We start from the raw sequence: 22558 nt of genomic DNA, 5'->3' as shown, positions 1-22558 counted from the left end.
GCAGTGTAAAAATGTTGTCATCATCCACCAGCACTATGTTGCCTCAAATGGTTTTATTTACTTATATAAATAAACAAGATATTGTCTGACTGGAAAAAAAAAAATCTTCTTTGAAAGATAGCTGCCAAGATATTAAAGCTATTACAGCTTCATTTGTCAACTAGTAGATGCCAATCATAACCTCTGTAGCTAAGAAAAGGGTGTGAGTCTGTGTCCCTCTCTTTAAAGAAAAAAAGAGAAAAATTGGTGTGAGGGAAAACCCCTGATTACACCCACTTAATGTCCATATAATGTGTAGAAGGGAACATGTCAAATTGAAAGGTGGCCTCAACAATAGACTTTCGTCTCTGGAAATCATCTTCATCTCCTTAATTCACTTGGCTATTCTCCCTTACCAGAACAGGCATTCAAGCTTTGTTTTCCTTCAATTATTTACAAAAAGCCTTGAAAGTGAGCCATAGCATCAAGTTTTTGACAAATCTGGTAATATGCATTAGGCAGGCGGCGAAAAGAACAAAGACATAGTAAATCCTATAATAAACAGCGTGGTCCTGTTGGGTCAGAATTGTTTATCAGTGTTTGCATAAAGTAGTACAAGCAAAGAAAAGGAAAAGATTATTCACACGCACCATCATGAGATCTTTTGGTATACAAACTTTACTACTCTCTCTCTTGCTCTCTCTTTCCCCCTGTCACCTCTCTCTGTTTCCCACAAATGGCGATTCAGAAAGATTATTGGTTGCAAACAAAAACACCTGCACCAGCTCAGCTCTGCAGAAAGACACCTGTTTATATCCCAGGTCAGACATGGGAACTCAGGCAAACGACCCACTTGACTGACCAACACACACTTGCACTCACACGCTACCTTTATCTCTCACACAGGCCGTTCTCTCTGGTCAGTTCACTGTGCTGAAGTAGCTCACAGAAGCACCAAGATAAGCACCTTGCTTATCTTCAGAGTGGGGTTAGACATAAACACAGCCGTGAAAAAATATGCATCAGTAAGCAATCAGTAAAAAGCAGGAAAATGAATGATAGCCCATCAAACGGGCTACAGGCTGTACCTGACTCAGAATTGGCCTGTATCATACAAATCAGATTCGGCTGCTAAATACGAGCAGCATTCATGTAATACAGTAAACAAGCTAATGGTACTAACGGCAAATCGGATATGCGCAACAACATGCAGACACTAGATATCAAACAAAAGCCAGAGCAGCATGGACATCAAGTGCACTAACTCCACTGCAAAAGTCTGGGGACCAAAACGTCCCCAGAAGTACACAACACAGCACACTGACCAAAAGAAAAAGACTAAAAGAAGGACTGCTCGACTTGAAGCAATCTCAGCCAACTGAGTGGTCTCCAACTGCTGATTCAAAGTTTCGACTTTTAAGGGGCAGCCCTACCATTTCTTGGACGGGAACTGTTCCAGTGCAACAGACTCAAGTAAGTTATTGCACCTAAAACGGTGAACAAGTATATGTGTATCCCAAAATGTCAATGATTTAACGATCAATTCAGCAAGCCTTAGTCAGCTGAATGTTGCATTTTGAAACAGGGGTACGAGATACTTATTAATAGTCAGTGCTTTATGTAGAATAGAAGCAGGCAGGAGTACTGACACAGAGGCTAAGTACTGTACTGCTGTGGACTAGTCAGCAACAGAATGTGTTTCAGCAACCTAAAAAAAGCCCCACCTAAAAAAAGTTTAAGTTATAGCAATATTTGGAAAACTGTCAACTTTACCTTGCAGTCAGAAAGCATATTCTAACCAGAAACTGTAGCTGTTATATTGCTTTCTTTAAAACCAGTTTTCATTGAGAAAAATATTAATTCAACCTTGCTGAACAGGAGCTGCTGGTCCACCACAGCCTTGGGCAGATATCTTTTGTTATAGTGTGACTTTGGTGTTTGAAATGGTTAGTCTGGATACACCAAAGTCACATAATGACCCAAATGAACTAACTGATCTAAACAATTGCAGAACAGCAGCTCCTGTGCTCAGTAAGCTAAAATTCTTCATATGTCAATGAAGGTTGGTGGCTTTGATAAGAACATAGCTGAAAAGAGCTGTCTGCGGCGAGATAAAGAGGTTAATATATTTTAAATATAGCATACATTTAAACTGTTATTAATTTTTTTTGGGTGGGATGTTTTTTAGATGGCTAAAATATATTTTGTTGCTGCCCTCATACATAGCAGTACATTGCTTAGCTTCTGGGGCATTACTCTTGTCTGCTTCTTCAAACTGGAGGTGTTCTAACCGACCTCTACTGTAGATAATATACTGATTATGGATAAGTACCCTATACGACCCCACTTCAAAAGATCCAAACTATTCCTTTAAATATATTTTTTTTTACAGTAAGAAAGTACCATTGAAGGTTGGGGAATTGTTTTGTGACGTGGGTTTGCACGCCTCAGAGGATCAATATTTGATAATATGACATATAAACACTTGGTGCACAGTGAATTTACTTGTCCTTACTTAATCAGAAACACATGGGCACTGTGCATATAACAATAACACTGACAGATGTTGGGCAACACTAAATATTCATTCATTGATATTATTGTGCATTTTGTTACCATGAAGCCAGACAACACACTTCTCCCTGTGCGACAATATTTTCCACAAGCTTTTGCCACACAAACTGGGAGGGCTGAAAGACTTGAGTGCCTCAGCTGAGCCACATCACATGATGAAGCAGTAAATGAAGCTATAATCACTCGCTTTGGTCAAGCAGCCTCCAGCTGTCCTCACCGAGAGGTGAGACTTTTCGTTAGCAATGACATCACCTCTTGAGGTGGTGTCCAGTCTATGCCGAAGTCAGGCATCTGTGCTTACTCAGGTAGACTGCCAACATAGCTCTGTTATTGCCAGGCTGGCTGGCAGTGAGCTAGTGCATGCACGCACAAGGAGAGAAATACTGCAAACGCCTAGTGATTTGCAGCAGAAATACACACAAGACAAAGACACACTCTTATCTCTTTCACATGCGTGCAAATACAAACAAACAAGTGATGTCATGTATACTTCTGGCAACTAAACTGACTGCACTGCATACAAAGTGCTTATGAACACAACAGCAATTTAGAGTGTGTTTAACCTACAGCACAGATTGCTGCTCTCTCAGGCACCTATACCACGAATCCAGAAAAAATTCCCCAAACTGCCAAATGACCAATTCATTCACTTGAGTCCTTTCCAATTCAACAGATCCCTCTCCTCCAACGAGAGCTGCTCTTCAGGGATAGGGAATGAGTCACCATGGCAATGTTTGCAGCTCAGATGGAGAGCAAATTAAAGGAAAACAAAATGATGCAGCTGCTGTTTGCATGTGAATTCATGTGCTGTGGACCTGAAAGTCATGGCCTAAATATGTATTTCAAAATTCGCAATTTGCTGTAACAAAATATCCTCAAGCCATGTCTACAGTAACATAATTGACATAACTCAAATAGGAAAATTTTAGTCATCCATCTATCACCACAAATAAGCAGAACTATGGATTATGTATTCAAAATTAATATAAACAGCCTTAGCAAATTGTGTAAAACATGTGTATTTTTAATATTTTATTTATAATATGTTCCTGATCCCAGACTCTCTCTGTCTTTCTACTGCCAACTACTTTTTTCCTTCCCTGTCTCGTTCCCAACTTCTCTCGCTTGTCTACAGTATGTCACAATGATTAGCAGGACATCTGCTCAGCTGGACTGACTGAGGAGGTCCTGAGGCTAAGCAGTCTTTCAGCTGCAGTCCACTCTGTGAATACACACAAACATGAGCCAGAGGAAACCGGAACACAAAACACTTCAACTTAGTTAATTGTGGAAGAACTGACATGCAAAGAATTGACTCACCATGCAGACATGAGCACCTGTATGCTGTAACTGCATGTGTATGAATGTATATATAGGTTACAATTATCCCTATATATTATAGTAATTTGGACAGCAAGTCACTGAACCTTAACAAAGTCTTGCTGTTTAACAGTCAAAATTATCTAGGAATAAAAGTAAAGTCACACAGGAAAAGAAGACAACAGCAGTATTTGTTTGAGCGTTGAATTGAGCTGGCTAGGTTAAATGACAAAAATCCAATTGTCCAACAGCAGAGTGCTCTAAGCTGTACACTGCCAATGATGTGTTTACATGACATTAGAGTACTGCGCCACTATACATTTCACTGCCAGTCAAAATCAAACTGCCTCTACTTCAGCACCCTGGACAGCACAGCCTCCCCCTACTCCCATTTACTGTACAATGCATTATTGTAAAGAATGCAAAACGGCACAATAGCTATACAATTCTCAAAAATCAACACAACTGGTAACATATAGCTAAACAAAATAAAGCACAAGTACTAAAAATTCTTTTGGACACACAGGGATTTAGGATAGATCAAATAACAGAACTTGTTAGACATCAGTAAATTAGAGGCCAGACTAAAACAATGCTGGGAAAAGCTTCAACTGTCTCCAACATCTTAAAAATGTATTAAGTCAGACCCTCCTCCATTGTTTTTTACCATTTCATTGTTGTTTTAAATAAAGCTTAAGTAATGCCATTTCCTGTTTACACAACCAAATCTGAACTGCACCTAAATTAGAACCATATGCAGTGAATACAAAGTTACCAAATAAAACTCCAGAGCTTAAATGTATTGCTGATATGTCTTACCTGATGCATTCTGCATGACAGTGGTGGTCGTGTCAGCCACAGCAGAAACCACAGGAGCAGATGTAAAGAACTCTGTGCCCATCTCTGTTGCTGTGTCATCCTCAGTCAGGAAGTCATCGCCTTGCTCTGGAACCGGCGTGGTGGACTCATCAAAGACATGCACACTTGTAACTGACGTCACATCTTCAGCTGAGGTTTCAACATCAATCGGGGCGGGGGTGCCTGTATCAGTGGCAGATGAGGTGTCTTCTTTGTGAACGACAGCCGTTGTCTCTACCTCCTGTGTTTGAGACGTGGCTGGTGCAGCAGTGCTAGTGGGCTCTGGCAGTGGCGGTTCTGTGGTCGTGATCTCCACCTCACTACCAGGTCGGGTGTTACACATAAAGGTGGTGTCAGTGGGAATGGCTGAGGGAACTGTTCCATGGATGAAAAACTGGCTGTCAGGTGTGCTGGATGAGAGGTCCTGTTGGGGTGGTTGGGTAGGTGGAAGTCCCTCTACAAAATGTCTATCTGTCTCAATCTCATCATAGTCAGGGAATGTTGAATGACGCCCAGTGGCTGATTCTGAGGAGCTGATCACCTCCTCGCTGGTCAGCTCAGTTGATTCTGTTGGGGTGTCGGTGAGATCCGAGGTCATTGCTGTGGTGATTGCAGAATCCACAATGGTTTCCTCAGTGTTCCCCTTTGCAAACATTGGCTCTGTGCTGAGAGAGTCATCTGGTATGGGGACATCGGGTTGGATTGTGCTGATCTCAATTACTGACTTGTCGTCTGGCTCCTCTGAGGGTTTGACCATTGTCTCTGTGCTCTCTGTTTTGTCTTGAGGTTCTGGGAATGTGTCACCACGGTGGGGAGCTATATAAGTCACATTTTCTTGTGCAAAGTCGTCCAAATCAAAGTCTGGGGTGGCTGTTACACCATCAGTGTCTTCGTGGTCCTCTTTGATGGTGGGCGCAACTGTGGTGATTAACTCTTCTTCTTGGCCTTTTGGAGTGGGGCGAGGTGGAGTCATACTGGTAGAAAACATAGATGGAGAGTTTGTGGAAGCTGCAGAGTCTGTAGACTCCTCTGCCTCTGATACTGTTTCAGATGGTGGGGAGAGCGCAGTGGTGCTTGCCTCCAATAAAGGGATGGAAGTAGTGGAGCTGATGGAAGTGGTGGTTATTCCTACTAAAGCCACATCCACAAAGGAAGTCTGGTTGATCACCTTAGTCCTTCCTAAGAAACACAAATACGCACATACATTAACAAAGCAAAAATAATCAAAATCATCTGCCAAAAAGTATTACTCCTTTAAAAGGTATACTATGCCTGAAAATTTTGTATACATATAGAGTCATACAAAAGTAATTGTGCTCAATCATCACTTGTGACCACTAGAAGTGTGTGGTGGTGCGTTAAGATTTTGCTGTGTTCAAAATGTTCCTGGGCAACAAGCACAGGTGACATTTGAAGATAAAACGGTAGCAAGAGCCAACATTACGCATCAAAGAGGATCTTTAAAAATTGAGCATTGAGCACAGAACAAAATGCAAATATAGCACACAAGACTTCTTGTTTACAAATAATAACTGACAATTTCTGTAAAGTATACCTTTAAATATAAAGCAGAACTGTACTACCAAATTCGCACATTTAAGGGGTTCTTGTAAAAATGGGAAAACCTGCTAAGAATAGGCAATAGACTGCTTTCCCATTGCCAGTAGACTAGGGCTGTGCACACAGCTCTGCAGCAAATGAGTATGTCTGTCTGTGTGTTTTTTTTCTGGTGTTTGACATCACAGGCAAAAACACGTAAGTAAACAGAAGAAAACAGCATGGAGGTTAGTGAAAATGTTATGGCGGTGATTTATTTTTTCATTCTCTTACACATTTGGTCTTTTGATGCAGGTGTGAATGCTGATTGTCACCTTTTTCATTACATTAAAAGCCAGATGTTAGCAGATGTTAGTGGGTTTTTTTGTGCAGTGGGAAAGGGATTTCACAGACAGCATGCTGAGGTGTATTTCCAGATTTACACAAAAATCCAGCAGTCAAATTGTCAGTCAACTCCTTCATTTCAATGTTCCACAAACATGATGCGCATGATGAATGAATGTATGTTTGTGAGACTAGCCTTATGGGTCTACAAACAGTTAAAGAGCAATATGCAAAAGCCGCAGCTAACAGTGTGACACTTAACATTAAACTACCCAGAGTTAAAAGTTTCCTAGAAATCTTAGTGGAGGACTTCTTCTCTCAACTCCTTATGTTGTTTACAACCTGCACTAACATTAATTCATGCAATGTCCTTGAAAAAACAACAGAAGTTCTGAGAAAAGTTCTTATCCACACCAGAAATGGATTAAATTATCTGAAGGTTTCAGCAAGGCCAATTTCATCAGGCTGATTAAAAAGTCTGCCTCTTGTATCTGAGGAAATTGGATAGTTTGTCGTCAGCTCATGGAAGATGAGGTCATTTTCAAAGCGTTCTAAAAACCAAGTGCGCTTTGAATGTTTTTCTAAACATTTCCGGATCTGCCTGAAAGGATTCACATGACTGTACCAGAGGAATTAAACAGCATATAAACTTTAAGGAATCGAGTGTTGTGGTTTTGTTGCCCTGACTATTTTTGTCCTCTCTTGTACTCTGTGCACTGTCTCTCCTCTTGTCTTGTTGGTCAGCTGTTAACTTGTATTTTATCCTGTCACTGAGCAGCAGTCCCTGATTTCATCTTTTCATCTCACAGTGATGGTCTTTAAATACTCATGAATGGACTTGTCCAGTTTTTCCTTTAGGTTACATTGAGTTAATGCCTTTAGTTAGTCCTTTATGTTTGCCCCCACCCCTGTGTACTCCCATGCTCTCTCATTTACTCACACCCATAAAAAGAAACTTAGAAAGCTTTCCTTGCAGACAGACTGCGTAAAGCCAGCTGTTGACCATTACGCACTAGCCCTCTCTCTGCATGAATCTATCTCTGATGTAAGGTGTGAGACACGTTTTTCCCTAACAGGAAAAAATAGGGCTTGCTCTCAGTGAGTGCATTATCTCACCAATGCTGTTACTGAGGCCTTTGTTTTCTTCAGGCCACTACAGAGACCAACCAGAGACCAATTATCCCCCCTTTTCCCACTGCACCAACCTCCTGTCTCTCTTTCTGTGTAGTCTAACTAGCATAAGTTTACATTTTTTTTGGGATATTATTGAGCGAGGGAAAGCAGGAAACTATAGATTGAGTCCATCCAAACAAGGGTACTTGAAAAGCACTTAGACAGGGGCGTATATACAACAGGATCGAGAGGGCTGACGTGGAATACACAGAGCAGGAGGTGAGGGTGGCGTGTTTGTGTGGCCTCTGAACTCCATTGGGACTTATCACCGCGAGAGCTAGCATAGCTCAGGGGCAGTAAATGGCCAGGCAGGGCATGGCTTATCTGTCCAACCTCTCATTTGTAAAGATGGAAAGGCCAGGTCAGGGGTCACCAAGGATGACTGAATTTAGAAGTCGGCCAGTAGCTTTGTCCATTATCCAAACGTCTGCTCTGATAAGTACAAGTGAGAATGACGGAGGGCAAACTCTGACAGCGGAAACGAGATGAGAAAAGCGAAAAGGGAGTTAAGATAGTGAGACAGAAAAAGCTGACAGGTGAGGTATTAGCTACTTTTGCTGCTTCTCTAGACGGTGACTATCATCTGGCATTAAGTTTTACCCTGGGGATACTGATTAGTTAGGAACACACAGTTTGAGGAGGGATTAGCATCATTCTGCTAACTTCCAGTGAACCATGAAGTGTCAGTATTTATAAGGATCCAAAGCTATATTCTCCTGTCTTCCGATGGTCAGTAATGAACACGTTTTGCGGTGAGAAGTTGTTTCCATGCATATCTAAATGTTTCTTTTAAGCAAATCCACAGAAAGAGTTCACAGAATGATGAATTTCCACAACTACATTTATCTGGACTTTAAAATGATTGGATTAAAAATCAATTCGGCTTTCGGTCACTGATATGATCTAAAATGAAGCATTTGTATGTTTAACAGCACAAACTGTTTTGGTTGTTTCACATTATTGGTGAGGTTGTATGAGGATAAAGCTTAAGAAGCCTTGATTAGCCCAGCTGGAAGTAATAAAGATAAAAAAAAAACACAGACAGATACTGACTGTTCACAAACTCTCAAGCAAGCGATTGGCCATTAATCCCCACCATTAGAGTAAGAATTGCCTTGTCCATTGCTTTAAAGTAAACAGAGTTTACCATTATGATTTTACTCTCCTCTTGGCTAACTTTTGTTTTCATGGAGATGGGTGGAAGACTACGGTGTGAGACAGTGGGGTCAACTGGACACTGCAATCTGTCTGGCATATAACATGCAATGCTCCTAGCAAAATAATTCCTCCAGAACAATGGACAAAAGATTAGACAGGTTGTAAACATTTCAAAATGTTCGTCTGGTTCAGATGTGGGAATGTGTACAGCAATGCAAAGAAGCAGAAAATCAAAGGGCGGGGGAGCAGAGGCAAATAGGAGATGAGATCATAGCTCCTCACAGTCCAGGCCTGGTTTTGACAGAGAATGGTCTGTGCCTCCGACCACTGTCTGTTGCTGTCTACACCAAAATATAAACACATAGGAACCACTATATGCAGGCAACACTTTGCTCTGTGACATACTGTAAATATACTAAGTACTATACTAACAAGACTATATACAGTAAGCGAATTTACCTTTAAAGCAGTAAGCTCCAAGCTTCTTAGTCGGTTCTGGGAAGCCAGTCTGGTTTCTGTAGCGGTACATGGTTCTGACACCCAGCAGGCCTCCCCCGCACTGCACTCTGGGTACTGCAACAGGGTGTCGCACACTGCCATCGGAGAGCCAGCCATAGTCACATCTGTCCAAACCTTTTCGCCAGGCAGCATGGAGTTGGCCAGGGCTTGCCAGGACAGCATTCCTCCTCTTACACTCTGCACTGGCCTCCTCAAAGGTCATCTTCTGGGTCACAGGAGCATAGAACACTTCACCTGAAATACAGATGGATAAATGCAATAAAGAGTTAACAGAAAGCACTAACTTATGGCAACAAATCATTGGGGATCATGGCAACCAAATTGGATTACTCTTAGTACACAGACACACAGGCCCAAAGTATGCAATTCACTATTTAACCAAAACACTGGCATAAATCAGTGCTGCATCACTAGCAGATGCATTTCATATTTCATTTTAAATTATTTTAACTGGAAATAGAGCCAAAAGGCTCCAATATGGAGTAATCTCAAGCTCCAGATTTTCTGACCTTTCAGGAGAGACATAGCCCAAAAGCAGCTGACAAAAGTCACAGCTGTGCAGGGCACCAACCCAAAACATCTCCCACCGATCATATTTAGGCAACAGTAGTTCATTCATTATATTAATCTGAGGTGGGATTGCAATGCAGACAATGTGCCTAGCCTGTCAATGAATGCATCTGTAATGCAGGACATTTCCCCTCGGGTGAGTGAATAAAATTACACCTTCTATGTGTCCTCCCTCACGCTCTTCATGTAAGGGTCTTTCCTTCAGAAAGGTCACTGCATTATGAATATTATGGGCATTTATCTCTGCCTGCAGGACAATATAAATGAAAGACTACAGAAAAGCAACATCTTAATTGAAACCAAGCAACATTACAAGAACGGATGACTGACTGAGTACATGTTTTTAGTTAGTCTTGGGCGTAACATTTCAAAAATCCCATGTTGGTTTTATGCCATTGATTTACAATGGCAATGAGATTAGGAGATGCTTTCCACCCAGACATGTCTTTCCTCTCAAAAGCAAAAAAGACAGTCACTTTGAAATACCAAACTAAACTGTTATTACATGTTTTTTATTTATTTTTTATTTGACATTTTCCACCCGAAAAAATATATGACTACCAAACGAGATTTTGGTAATAATAACAAATATTTTCCATCTGTATCTTGAACTCTTCTTGCCAATATGAATATAAATAAATTTTAACTCAGCATGCATCTTAAAGCCACCATAGATTTAAGTAAATTATCATGGTTAGCTAAAAGCATTTGCCATTTTCATTTAACTTCAAGCACATCAAACCACATCAGCCAAACATGTCTGTTTTCCTACAACATATAAAAGGGCAGAAAACTTAGCTGATATTAATTAACATTATTGTACTGAGTATCCACGGCATTGTGGTGTGCCAGCAGTGAGACACGTCCCAGTGTAACCACAATGTCCCACTCAGTTCCAGTGGAAAACCTCTGTAGCGTGTTATTCCCAGCCCCATTTTCTCTCATGTATGTTTTGGGCCACACTCTACTTTAAAGGGATAGTTCAGATTTTTGGAAGTGGGACTGTATGGGGTACTTAGCCATAGTCAGTGTATTACATACAGCACGCCTCCAATTTCGAAAAAGAGGCAAGAGTTCGACATGGAAGCTAAGCAATGTATTGTTGAGGACAGGGGTCAGCAACAAAATGTAACCTATTTTAGCCACCCAAAAATGTCCCACCCTTAAAAAAATCAAAATCAGTTTACATGCACACCATATACCATTATTTTTGCCACGCTACTTTTCCGTCAGATAGCCCGTTTCATTGGGAAAGCCTGTTAACAGTATCAGTTCCTCATCTTTGCTCTTGTCAAAGCCACTAGACTCCACTGACAAAAACAGTGATTTTAGCTTGCTTTCTGTTATTATTGTGTGACTTTGGTGAATGCAAGCTAGCCCTTTTAAATGCCAAAGTCCCACACTAACAAACAAAGTAACTGTTTGAGACAGTGGTTGACCAGCAGCTTCTGTGTTAAGTGATGTTGAATTACTGTTTTTCTCAATGGAGTCTGGTTATGAAGAGAGTGATATAAAAGCCTCATTTTGCAGATGGAAATCACTGTCTGACATTAAGGCAAAGTAGTGGAAATATTCAAATCACAGTGTACACTTAAAATTGATGTTTTAGGTGGGGCTCTTTTGGGTGGCTGGCTTCTCCAGCAGCAAAACACAAACTATTTAATGAGGTACAACTATAATCAAACTATCTGATAAAGATAAAAATTCCATTCAGAAAGTGTAGTATCTAATATCCATCTAAGTAAATTAAAGCAATATACTCTTAAGTCGAATGTTTTGATGTATTTGTATGACTCACAGTTTAATAAGAACACACCTACTTGTCATGGCCCAGAGTACAGTGACGTCAAAGATGCATGCATAGTTTCTTGGAGAAATCAAAGCACTAAGTTGAAGATGTATGTGCACGTCCCTGATGGCTGTGGGATGAGGTGACGTTTCTTGGCTGTCTACAACTGTTAATAACACTTATAAATGTGATCATTCTAAATGATGGCTTTATATTCACAATTAATTGATTTGCAACTTGTGCTGAAATAATTGAAACTGGTATTATGTGCTGTAGCAGTGCTGCACTGTAAAAATCCCAGATAAGAAAAGCAGCTACAGAAGACTGGAGTTTAAGATGTGTCAAGAGAGATGTTAACGCTCATAAAACACTCTGAGCACAGCTGAGTCCATCAACAGTAACCAGCTGGATAATGAACAGACAGACAGAGACTGTTAGCTGAGAAGCGAGGACTTCCCATAAACAGTGCCAGAGAAATTTAAAACCCTATTATCACATTTTGGTCACCGACATTTAAATAAAAGAAAAAAACATAATGGTGAAGAATGACTTTCCTCCTTCAGAATCAAATAATTAGGAGCTTCTCTTTAATCCTAACGCCCTTTCTACAACATGTTGACTTGGTTGGCACAACAAAATATATAAAAGATCACACACTGTAACCAATGCTGTTTTCAAACAAAACAGTGAAGCTTATTTTCACAGTGGTTTTATAAGCTGTTAAAGTAATTTGCTTTGGCACTGCGATAATTTGGAGGTTTCGTCATTTTAGAGGGCGTGCCGGTGCCTCTCAACGACACTTGCTTAGAACTAGAAAAGTCTCATTTTGTGGGCTGACTCACCGTCAAGTTTGTCTACGTAACAGTATACATCATAGGTGTCCGTGGGTTTCCTGGTCCCATATGACCGAACACCAGGGTTAGAGTGTAGGTTGCCATAGCAGCCCTGCCTTGGCCTTGTAATTGGGTATCTGCACAAACAGAAAAAAGAGCCACTATAACACGTAGCAAAAACATTTAACACATCAGAATACAATCAAATATATGTGATATAATAAAACAGCAATGTTGTTTGACACATTTAAACCTGAGCGAACTGGCTTGATTTCTTTCAGGGAATAATAAGGCAATGAGCAACTTAAGAAGAAATAACTGAAAAAAAAGCAAAAAAAATGAAAAAAAAAGAACAAGAAAATTACCATAGAGTTCTGCAACATAATTGTAAATATAGAATAATGATAATTATAAATATGGTTTTCTGGACTTCTGTTTTTCTTTTTTTTGTTAAATAATTTTGTAACTCCACTATTTTCGCTCAGTTTACAAAACATGTCTTGCCAAATTGCTTATTGCCTTTTTTAAGTGTTTGCAAAAGAAATCAAACTAATTTGCTCAGGATACAAAGGTATAAATACCTGTATACCTATGAAAGGCATCTGAACACAGCACAGAAAAAAAAGATATTGTTAATTCCAAAATTACTTCATGCCAGATAATTAAAACCCAGCTAACCTCACTGTCTGGTCAGCAATCCAGCCGGCATCACACTGATCAAAGCCATCCTCGTAGGCTGCTTTCAGCTGGTCATATGTAGCAATGGTTGCTCCAATGTTTTCGCAAGCTTTGACGGCCTTCTGGTAGTCCAAAGTGTACCTGCTGGTGTTTGCCCGATAGTGAAAAACAACACCTGGAAACAAACAAGACTATTTAAGAACAAAACTTAATGAAGTTTTGTATAGAAACATGAACATAGTGATCTGGAATTCATCAGCATAATTTCAATGCTGTAAATTATGTCAAATGTCATATAAAGCACACACCACGGGTGAAATAATTGAGCCTCTCAGCTTCTTTGGAAAGGGGGAACTTTGCAATAAACCAAGAGGATAAGCGAAATACTCTACAGTTCACCACAAATGAACATGATAAGTGCAGATGATGCCATGGCCCTGAAATCCCCATATTTGTGGACAGTAAACAGACACAGAGGATATGATTGATAGACCTAATTAAGATTGCAAATAGTTGGAAAAGAGGTTGTGCAGATTGTAAAGCTGCGAAAACCAAAACTATCCCAGTGTCCCCTCCACCCCACCCATGTTTTGTACATCCCCAAAACATGAGTTATATCTCCCAGAATACTTCTCAAGTGACAGAGTGCACATAATGACACTAGGTAAGAACCCTCCGCCCACAAAGAGCACTAATATTGCATTATCATATAGATTATGTAAATTGAGGTGGGATATCGGGGAATGTTGTTATCACTAAGGAAAGGCAAAGGGAGAAAAAAAGCTTAGTAACACCCACTGAGTGCCCCACCAAGAGAAAAATCCCCACTGACAAGGTGGCACCCAAGATGACAGGGATGGATGAGGTTATAACATAGCTTTTATTCTGCCAACATGTGCAATACCATCCATATTTGGGCTCTAATGTCTTATTGGGTTAGAGGGTTGAACACTGGAATTAAAACACTGCAGTGCTTGATATGGACATGGACCCAAAGTCTCATCTTTTTGTAAGAGTGCATCAGCTCTAAAATAAGAACTGAAAACTGTGGTTATCCTGTGTAACTACCGGGTAGCTACTGCTATCAAAGTAAGCAGAAGGGTGCCCGTAGTTCTTTCATATCGTTTACATTCCTATCACCACTTGTATTGAATTTCACTATTATTAAACCCTTGCAGCAACCCCCCTCTACGTTCAGGGTGTATCTTGGGGAAGCAGAGTTTTTTATATGACGGAGGAAGGATATCATGAACGTCTTACCATCGACATCAAGGTTTACTGTATCCTGGGTGTCCTCGATGCCATACATGACCTCACATCGATAGGTACCAGCATCGCTGGCACGCAGCTTGACCATTGTCAGTGAGGCGTCACCTACATCCTCAGGGTGACTGGGCACTGATACACGGTTCCTGTAGATGGAGCCTATTTTGATCACGCCATTCTGCGCAACCAGCACTGTGGATTCCAACTCTCCATCTATTTTGGTCCATTTGATCCGCAGGTAGTCTCTGCTATAAATGACAGTTCCATTGGGACTGACCACTGGCGCTGAGGTTGGGATTGTGGAGAAGAAGCAGGGAAGATTCACCTTCCCCGAAAGCGAACCAGTGATCGGTCGGATTATCGATAATGCGTTGGAGGCTGAAAGGCAAAAAGTGAAAAGGTTAAATGTATTTTCAAATCATATAAACATATTCATTACTGTATTGTAGGGCCGGGCAATATGGAGAGAATCAAACATCCTGATATTTTTGGCCAAACAGAAAGACATTATGAAGATATTGTAGGGCTGACAGTTGATACTTTCATAAAATATTTACACAATGACATTTTTGATAATCATCAGAAATGTGGATGTAATGACTAAATGGCTAAAAGAAAGTAATTATGAATAGCTAGAACAGTCTGGTAGCAAATTACATCATTTTACTGTAATGCAGCCAAACTCAACAGTTAAAATATTATGACATCCAAAATCTAACACGATATCTTGTCTAAAATGACTATATCAACAAAATATCAATATATTGCCCCAGCCCTACTGTAAATGTAAATGAACGCCTCCCCTGTTTACTCTAATTCTCACAGATCCATGTAGACACTATAAACTGCCCGACTCATTTACTGTACATTGGCGGGGTGTGACAGCTACACCCAGCCCAATAAAAGAAAACATGCATCATGGCCCCGAAAACAGCTCTCGGAAAGTCAAACCTCATCCTTAAAACGATGGGTGTGGGAACACATTCAACACTGACAGCAGTGTATGTACAGCATGTTTGTTTGAAGATAATTGGTTAAAAAGTGGAGTCATGGCTGCATCAGTTCATGCTGCTGAGTTCTGTGCGTGTTCCATCTGAAATAATCCCACCTGAAACTACATCATGTTTACAGGTAGACCCACACAAAGAGGCGAAGTACGTCATCAGCATGCCGCACACTGGGCAATTTATGTATCTCAATTCCCGTGACCTCCTACTGTATTCTCAGCTGAAAACTACTATGTCGAACACCGTCATTGTCACTCCGGGTCAGGAAATTTAATTAAACCTGACAATACTGCTAAACCAGACAAGCAAATTGTTGCTTAATCTCCTTCCCCCCTGAGGTCTGACCACAGTTAAAGCTGACTGTATCTCAGTCTCACGCCACTTCTATGTGACGGGGCAAAGCAGTGGGGATGTCAGACAGGGCAACAGACATAAATAAATGGCAACAGGCTGAATCACACTGCAGAGAGGTTGAAATCACCTTCTTTTTCAAGGGGAGGGGGTTTCACAGGGAACAATGTGGGGAATGCTCTGGAATCAGTGGTGGGACAGCCCCAGAGGCATGAGTGTGTGTGCTTTAACAGAGGGCCTTATTAGGATGAGGGGTGAAAACAGCTGTTATTTCCAGACTGGGACTCTAATTGAAAGGTGTCCATCCATACCCAGAGACCAGGAGGGGGCCTGGAGATCCAGGGGGACCAGCAGGGCCTGAGACGCAACCCTCAGTGGTCAACAACTGTCATCTTCACTATTGAGAAAAGTGTCGCAGGTTTCACAGGAAGGGGCTTATCATAGTCTGCTACTTTAAGAACAGAGTGAAGCCTTAATCCTGTGAGGCACAGCTGACACATCAGTCAGTTTTCTGCTGATAGGCTGTGGAGTATGGACGCCGGCTGAGCATGATTATGTCAAATGACTCTGAAATGGGGAAATTTATGGAGGTGGACAGTGGAAGGCAATACATGAGCGGAAGGGAGAGAGGGAGGGAGATAAGTAAAAGAAGAGAAAGAGAGGAGGAGATATGGGGAGGAGAGGGAAGCATTTACTCATTCAGAACTTACCTGTTGCAGTTGCAGCTTCACAGAGACAGAATAACCACAGGATATACTTTATATATTGTATCATCTGTTGGAAAAAATATAAATGTGAATTAGGAAACAACTCATATAAAGTCTTCACATTTTATGCTATTTCTTTTAGGGGCTTTTGTTCATCCACTTACATTTCTTGGATAAAAACAGACAAGTCTGCTTCACATCTTTTTTTTTATCATGCATAGGTTTCAGAATAATTAAATGGTGTAAACATTGATTCATCTAAAAATTGCAATTAACAGATGCATGCAACCTTTTTTTTTAAAAAAAAAAAAAAAAAGACACATAATGACATAATCTTAACTTTTACCAATATAAATAAACTTTAATAAAGCATTTTTCTATTACAGATAATCATACAATTAAAATTTAAAAATGTGTTGACACTTTGAAGAGCTCTTGGGCACACTGGGACATTGCATTTACCTGTGATATTGCAATAACTAACAACAGATGGGGAAAAAATAATATAAATTAAAAAAAAAACACTTAATTGAAACATTTAATGACCCTGGCTCCTGTTTTCAGTCACTTGCGGTAAAACTTCCTGTGAGGTCGAACTGCAGAGCTTTTGGATACAGGAGCACAAGAGCAGTGAGTCCCCTGTCCTCATTTCCACCCCACTGTATAAACACAAGTGGTGGGTCGAAGTGGGAGCTGTTTTACTCTATAAAAACGAGACACTATATAATGGAAATGGGCAATAACAAAAGATCTCCATCTAAAATATTTCGGGTGGATCGAGTCTGTGATTGTGACTTAGTCAATCCCAAGTCAGCAGACCCACCCTGATGGAAACTAAATGAAATGAGAGTTTGGGGAGACAATAAAAGAAAGAGGTCCAAATCTAATAAAGTTTCATATCTCACTGTGTATCTATGTCCCATCATTAAAGTAAAATCATTATCTTATATTTGTAGAATAATGTGTGCAAGCTACAGGCAGGCGCAGATGGATTTCTAGGAAGCAGAAAAAAAAAGTCATTCAAAGAAAGCACTTCAGCATCACACGGGCGGGTAATTGCTTGCAGATTTTTGGAGCCAGTGTCCTTGATTTGCAACTCGGAGATGCTCAACAATAAATATTTTCTACTGGACGCTAAAATAATAATACTGTCATCCATCTCGGAGTTGAGTAAAACTTTGATTTCGGGCTTTGGAGTCGTTAAGACTTTTTTTCCGCAGAAACACCTGTTGCTTGATCGATAAAAATACGAATAACATACCTTTATTCTCATTTTAATTTGTAAAGAGTTGATTTACAGCTTAAATTGTCAAGAGTAATCCTCAATTCTCAGAGGGGACTTTGGGAAGTTCACTTGCCTCTCGGAATCGGTACTCGGTGTAGGTTATCTAAGGACAACGAGGCATCACTGGGTGCGTCCATGTTAAACAATTTGTAGACTGAGAAGTTGACTGAAATAGATGCACTTGTTTATCTTTTTTCATATCATGAGAAAATGTTACATACTGAGAAAATAATAAGCCAATAATTGCATTGTTCGGTCTATTGTGTTGTTTGCAGTAACAGTCTACATTCATAGTTCAAACTGAAAATAAACAGAAAAATACTCACGTTTACATGTGTTTTAGTCCATAAAATACACAACATCGATATATCTCCTTAAATCCAGTTAGTCCCGGTGCGTAACATGGATGCGTAAAAAGTGCCCAACTATGTCCACTCCAAATCGGCGCAGCAGCACTTATCTTCCCGGCGCGCCTCTCTCTTCCTCTTGATGCTCCAGAGTTGCAGGGTCCCACTCCGGGATGATCCTGGTCCTGTACGGAGCGACAGAAACTGTGAAGTGTTGGCAAGCAACAAGTTCAATTTTGCCTAACGCACACTGTTATTTCGTCAGTGTCAGAGAGGAGGGGCAGAGTGCCCATCTGAAAAGTGAATGAGACACCTTGGGAAGGAGGGGGACAACTTAATTTGGCTCTGCGCCTGAGAGGTGTATCCAATCAGATTGATCCGAAATCACGTGGATCATTTGTGCAGGTAGGCTGTCATCTCAGAGTAAGTGCATCTTCACTGACAAGCAGACAAGTTCCAAATCACATATTTTCATATCATACATGAATTTATGCCAACCACAACCCTTTATAAAGGCGTGTCATGATACATCATATTGAAATATCGCTTTCTCTATAACTTGAGGACACAATCAACAAGTTTTGATGATTAAGTTTCATGTTGATGCCCTGTCTGCGGCGCACCAGCCGTATCCAAGCGTGCGCAATGGAAACGGGGTGGTGCAGGCATGTCTCTGGTTGAATTTGAGTCACAGACGACTGTTTGTTCCAGCAACACATTTCTGTCAATATTATGAGGGAGTACTTCACATCCACCCCATTGAGACACTTTGGACACTTTTTGAAATTTCTAGTTTCATGCCTATCATATTGCGCACAGAAATAAAAAAATATCAAAGTTCACCTTAAGAATAAATTGTAATTAAAATTTGGTGGGTTTTTTTTGTTTGTTTGTTTTTTGCATTTTTGAGATAGTAAAAACTGAGAAAATTATTGTCTTAAATGGAAATGGGTTATTTCTGATGAACACGATTACCTGACTGAGGAGTCTGCAAACAGTGGTTAACTGTTTGCAGACTCCTCTGTGCTTGGCTTTTCCACACGGGGGAGAGGCCGGACCACAGTTTATCATCTGTTGCCTAATAATCATTGGCTACTGCTAGATAAGTAGGAGGGCTTAGCTGAGTGAGTTTAACTTGTGTGCGTGCGTGTGTGTGCATGTGTGTGTGGTAGGTAATCTTTAGCCAGGCAGTAATTACAACTTCCAGCAGCGTGGGATAACACGTGTTCCTTCCGGTTTGTCTTAACAGGACAGCAACAAATTTAAATATGCCTGGTAAAGAGTTGAACTGAATATAGAGTCTACATTTCTAGTGCAGGAAAAACAGAAATAGAACAGAATAATGAAATTTGTTGTCTATCTGTTGAACAACTAGAATGGTGTTCAGTGCAAACATTGTTTATGTGTGACATTCTTTTTTTTTAATTTGCACAATAAGCACACTGAAGCTATGGCAAAAAGTTTCAATTTGTTACTACTAAATCGCTTGTTCTTGGATTGTAATCTGTATCTGCTAAAAATCCATTTTGTTGTGATCAGTGTATGAAGAGTCCTCTTTGAGCCAATGACATTTCATATACCTAAAAAAGTTATTCAAAAGTAGATTTATCTATATAAAAGGCCAGGGGTTGGCAACCCGCAGCTCCAGAACCACATGCAGCTCTTTATCCTCAGAAAACTCATTTGAAAATGAATAAAAATTATTTTTTTAATATTTTAATTTTCATTTATTGTTGTAGGCCTCAAGATATTTTTACATCTCCAACGTCTACAGCCTGGCACCTTTTCCTCTACATTTGTCGTACCTCTGCAGTGAATAGTCTTGAGTTTCCTTTGCCATGCAGGCAAGCCATGGATTCCAAAGTGAAAAAAGGAAATGTCTCAGAGAATCAATGATAATTTTAAAGAGCATGGGCAGATTTGCCTTTTTGTTTTCACTGTTAACACTGCAAAATTAAGTACCAAAGAAAAAAAATATTAATAGCCCATGGGAGCCACAGTATAATTTAAACTTAATAGGCTGTGTTACTTTCATTACAAGGCACAAATATGTGTAGCAGCTCTAGACAAACTTGTTTTATTACTTTTGGTCAAAAATGGCTCTTTTGAAATTAAAGGTTGCTGACTCCTGGATCAGGCCTATTCTCTCTGTAAGATTCTAAGTGTGTAATTACATGTGCAATGATTTTGCTTTAAACTTACGCAATACAGTGATTGTACAGTGGTACTGTATAGCAAGGGGTACTTGCCAATATGAGGATTGACTGTTTATCAATTTGTTCTTTGAATAAATTAATTAACAGTTATCTCAGCTTAGTTATTTTCTGAGACAGATTTTTTTCCCTCCAACATACTTGACAAAGAAGTATTTCTTTATTTTAACAGTTCACCGTCATGAATGATTTTAGCAGGACACACAATGATATCATGTTTATAGTGTTTCTTAATAACACCCACAGAGACATAAAGGCTTCTGCATGTGAATCAAACTGATGTGTAGGTCTGGGTGGGGCGGACTAATTGTTCAAAATCATGTTGCTGCCTTCTGAAGGCGCTCTCGCCAGCTGAGAGCCAGAGCAGAGGTGATAAGTCTCTAACACAGAGGACTGCCCTTGAAGCCCCAGGGCCCTTGTAAAAAAAAAAAAAAAGTCGTAGGTGCCTTTACCATACCTGCGTGCATTGTAATCATCTCAGGGCTTTGCACAAGTTACCCACAATACATCTCTCTTTTGCAAGGCTGGACTGGTCTGGACAGCCGGTCTCTGAGAAAGCGAGGAGACAAGGGGTGAGACAGAACAGGAAGGCTGGAGTTCACAGGTTGTCAGTTTTGACTAATTTCCTATCTGACATGTAAAACCTGCCACTTACTGTGGCATTACAACCTCATTAGACTATTAGAAAATGACACCTTAACACATCTTCATCAACAGCGGTTTGAGACATGTTTGTACTCTGAGCATGCAGAAGAACACAAAGGAGCACGCACCGCAATCAATAACAGACTCTGACAAAGACAGACTGCACTCAGATGTCAAAGCTCCAGGAAACAGGTTTCATACTTTAACGAACGACTTGACAAGGAGCTCAAACTGACCTGATTCTGGCTGGAATTTGCCACCTGACCCCGGCATAATTACAACTACTCAGTTTTAGAGTTACGGGAATCATTTAATCATTTTACTACCGTACCTCCTTAACTGAGTCATCGTTAAGTTAAAAGTTGCAAGTCACTGAGTGCCATGTAAAACGTCTCTACTGTATGTGTAACTGTGTAACTCCTGTTGCCTTTTAGTACCCATAAATCAATGAGTCAAAGAGCCAATCAAAGAGTGTTTGATCCTGAAGATCCGCTGTGCGGGCCCCAAGATGACCCACATATCACATGACCAATAAAGGTGGTCTACCTCCGGCCCCATGCCACCTCAGACAGCATAAATGGGCGTCAAATTTCTCTGACCCTGAGGGATCTGTCCTACTGAAAGTCAGTTTTTTAAGGCCTAAGCTCCTCTGATTTTTAGTGTTTTATCAATTACAAGCCATACAGTTAGCATCCATAATTGGATGTTTTTGTGGTCCGGTAAAAGGAAATCATCCAATCTCTTCAAGCTTCAAAATATTCAAGCACAAGCTGAATAGCGGAAATATGAAATCACTAAAATGTCACCTGATATGCTGGACAATTAGTTTGCTCCTGTATAAATAAACACCACTGATAAATAATGATGTGAAACAAGATGTACAATTCAAGTGTCAAACAAGAGCCAAACCTGTGACAGGCAGAGAGAAAAACAACTTGTAGTGATTTCCCAAGGTACAGTGAGACAAGTGTGTGTGTGTGTGTGTGTGTTTGTGTGTGTGTGTGTGTGTGTGTGTGGTTTTGTGAGTGAAAGCCCTGTTTAGAGCAGAAAATGTGGGAAAATGAAGTTGTCTCTGGACAGTCATGGACACTGATCCTTTGGAGCCAAGTATGGAGGCCCAGACCACCGAAGCTGATCCCTTCAGCGTAAGTGAAAGGCCAAGAGAGGTGAGCGACCGTGCAGGAACTGATTTTAATTGTGTTTATTGGGACCAAGGTGAGGTTTTTCTTGTGTGTTTCCATACCATATTTAACAATATTCTCTCAGGAAAAACTACCACATAGGAAGCTTGATGAAAAATTAATTGTGTATCTGGCTGACACCAATATTGCTATTGGTATTTGGGAGTCACACAGATAAGATGTATTTATTGTTTATGAATGTAGTTTCAAAATAAACTCTAGTA

At 40.3% G+C, this 22558-nt stretch overlaps 1 protein-coding gene across 1 annotated transcript in view; it reads right to left on the bottom strand.

Annotated features, from left to right (window-relative positions):
* The window catches only part of LOC121944124 (uncharacterized), a 57199-nt gene extending 38714 nt beyond the window's left edge, over positions 1-18485 (bottom strand). Inside the window, 7 exon segments of the mRNA XM_088076020.1 lie at positions 4693-5910; positions 9403-9696; positions 12664-12791; positions 13333-13507; positions 14593-14976; positions 16667-16730; positions 18275-18485. Coding sequence (XP_087932146.1) covers positions 4693-5910; positions 9403-9696; positions 12664-12791; positions 13333-13507; positions 14593-14976; positions 16667-16730; positions 18275-18310 — 2299 coding nt within the window. The 5' untranslated portion in view covers positions 18311-18485.
* Between the last annotated feature and the right edge of the window lie 4073 nt (positions 18486-22558).

This window comes from Plectropomus leopardus, chromosome 4 (assembly GCF_026936395.1).
Source record: "Plectropomus leopardus strain MGB_pleo_1.0 chromosome 4, ASM2693639v1, whole genome shotgun sequence".
Taxonomy (NCBI): Eukaryota; Metazoa; Chordata; class Actinopteri; order Perciformes; family Serranidae; genus Plectropomus; species Plectropomus leopardus.
Note: the sequence above shows the minus strand (reverse complement) of the source record. Positions and strands in the feature narration are given on the sequence as shown.